The following is a 2289-nucleotide window of genomic DNA, read 5'->3' as shown; positions in this document are numbered from 1 at the left end:
GCGGCCTGCTCAGCGCCTCCGGGCTGAAACTGGCCACCCTGGGCTTGATCCTGTGCGTGAGCCTGGCGGGCAACGTGCTTTTCGCCTGGCTCATCCTCAAGGACCGGCACCTGCACCGCGCCCCGTACTACCTGCTGCTGGACCTGTGCCTGGCCGACGGGCTGCGCTCCCTGGCCTGCTTCCCCTTCGTCATGCTGTCCGTGCGCAGCGGGGCCGCCTGGCCCCACGGGCCCCTCAGCTGCAAGGTGCTGGCTTTCCTGGCCGTGCTCTTCTGCTTCCACGCCGCCTTCCTGCTCTTCTGCGTGGGGGTGACGCGCTACATGGCCATCGCCCACCACCGCTTCTACGCCAAGCGCATGACGGGCTGGACCTGCCTGGCCGTGGTGTGCATGGTGTGGACCCTCTCCATGGCCATGGCCTTCCCCCCGGTCTTCGACGTGGGCACCTACAAGTTCATCCGGGAGGAGGAGCAGTGCATCTTCGAGCACCGCTACGTCAAGGCCAACGACACGCTGGGCTTCATGCTCATGCTGGCGGCCGTCATCGCTGCCACTCACCTGGTCTACATCAAGCTGCTCTTCTTCATCCACGGCCACCGCAAGATGAAGCCGGCCCAGCTGGTACCGGCCATCAGCCAGAAGTGCTCCTTCCAGGGGCAAGTTGCCACTGGCCAAGCAGCTGCCAACTGGACGGCTGGCTTTGGCAGGGGCCCCACGCCGCCCACCCTGGTGGGCATCAGGCAGGCCACCCACAGCCAGATCAAGAGGCTGCTGGTACTGGAGGAGTTTAAGATGGAGAAAAGGCTCTGCAAGATGTTCTACATGATCACCTTGCTCTTCCTGCTTCTCTGGTCCCCCTACATTGTGGCCTGCTACCTGCGGGTCTTCATTAAGGCCAGCGCCATCCCCCAGGTCTACCTGACCACCTCCGTCTGGATGACGTTTGCCCAGGCAGGAGTCAACCCCATTCTCTGCTTCATCTTCAACAAGGAGCTCAGGGTCTGTCTCCGAGCCCACTTCCCGTGCTGCCAAAGCATCCAGAGCACCCAGGGCACCATCCTTTGTGATCTCAAGAGCTTTGGGATGTGAGGGGGGGCATTTCTCTTTCTGAAAAAGAAAGATGGATATAATTTTCCATGTTTCTGCATATGATCTCAAGAGAGTGTGACCTGTGGGGGACATACTAAACCACCACCCAGCACCCAAACCTTAGGCTGTAAGAAGCTATTTTATTTATTTTTCTAGATTTTGCATATGCTCTCTTCTGAACATAAAAGGTTGCTGTCTATGGGAACAGGTACTTGAGCAAAACACCCCCAAACCTTAGGCAGTAAGAAGCTGTTTTTCTTTGTGATTGTGTGGTTTTTAAAAACAAAACAGGGCTCCAAGTTTCTGGTCTTGCTTCTAACGTTTCTAGACATGATTCCAACAGATACGGATTAAGGCCATGACATTTTGTTTTTCGTTTTCCTATTCCTGTCTGTTTTGATAAAGGCTTAACAATTTTACTCATGTAATATTTGATAAGGGCCAAGACAATTTTATACTAAAGTTATTTTTGATGAGCTCAAAAGGTGTTGTTTTATTATTATTTGATTTTAAGTGAAGAGCAAGAAGAGGACGTTCCTAATGTGGTCAGAAGTCAGTTTTTGGTGGGAGCTGTTGGGTTCATTCATTCTCAAATGGCTTTGAATATTTGAAGCAGTTACTTATAACTTTTTGCTTGACATGCAGTGTAGAACTAATTTACATTTTCTTGTTGCACTATTCATTTGGTAATATTTCAGAACTATTTGTGAAACGTGATTTTAAAATACCAACTTTAAAAATAATCAACTAAGCAGTTTTTAAAACCTAGATTGAAATTCATATTTTACTGCCTTTATAGGAAGTTATCTACAAACCTGGGTAATACTTGTACATTTTGACTGTTTTCTTTAATAAAATATTGAAAACCTTAACTGTATGTAATTGTTTCAGAATGGCAGCATTCTGCTTTGCTGACAAATAACTTGTGTATGTGGAAGGTTGTTATGTCTTGTGTCTGAGTAGATTTCACAGCTGGGGTTATTATGGACAAGCACAATCCTTATTTGCTGTTAGATCTCAATTTAGGTGTTTATACCAATAAAAGTGACTAAAGCTATTTTTAAGAAGACTTAAGTTCGTGATGGGCAACAGGTCTAAACAGCACAATGTTTGGTGTCTGCTGAAACCAGATTTCTGTTTTAGCTAATTGCTCCTCTGTTAATGATAGAAAAGGGAGTCATTGTGCATCTCTAATTTTAGT

The 2289-nt window shown here is 48.0% G+C and overlaps 1 protein-coding gene across 1 annotated transcript; it reads left to right on the top strand.

Annotated features, from left to right (window-relative positions):
• Positions 1-2: 2 nt before the first annotated feature.
• Positions 3-1180, top strand: GPR27 (G protein-coupled receptor 27; the record flags this gene model as incomplete). Its single annotated transcript, XM_009996937.1, has 1 exon — positions 3-1180. A coding segment is annotated over one exon (1086 nt), but the record flags the coding sequence as incomplete, so codon positions are not given.
• Between the last annotated feature and the right edge of the window lie 1109 nt (positions 1181-2289).

The sequence above is a fragment of the Chaetura pelagica genome, unplaced genomic scaffold (assembly GCF_000747805.2).
Source record: "Chaetura pelagica isolate M959 unplaced genomic scaffold, ChaPel_1.0 scaffold24, whole genome shotgun sequence".
Lineage (NCBI taxonomy): Eukaryota > Metazoa > Chordata > Aves > Apodiformes > Apodidae > Chaetura > Chaetura pelagica.
This window is presented reverse-complemented; position numbering and strand designations above follow the sequence as displayed.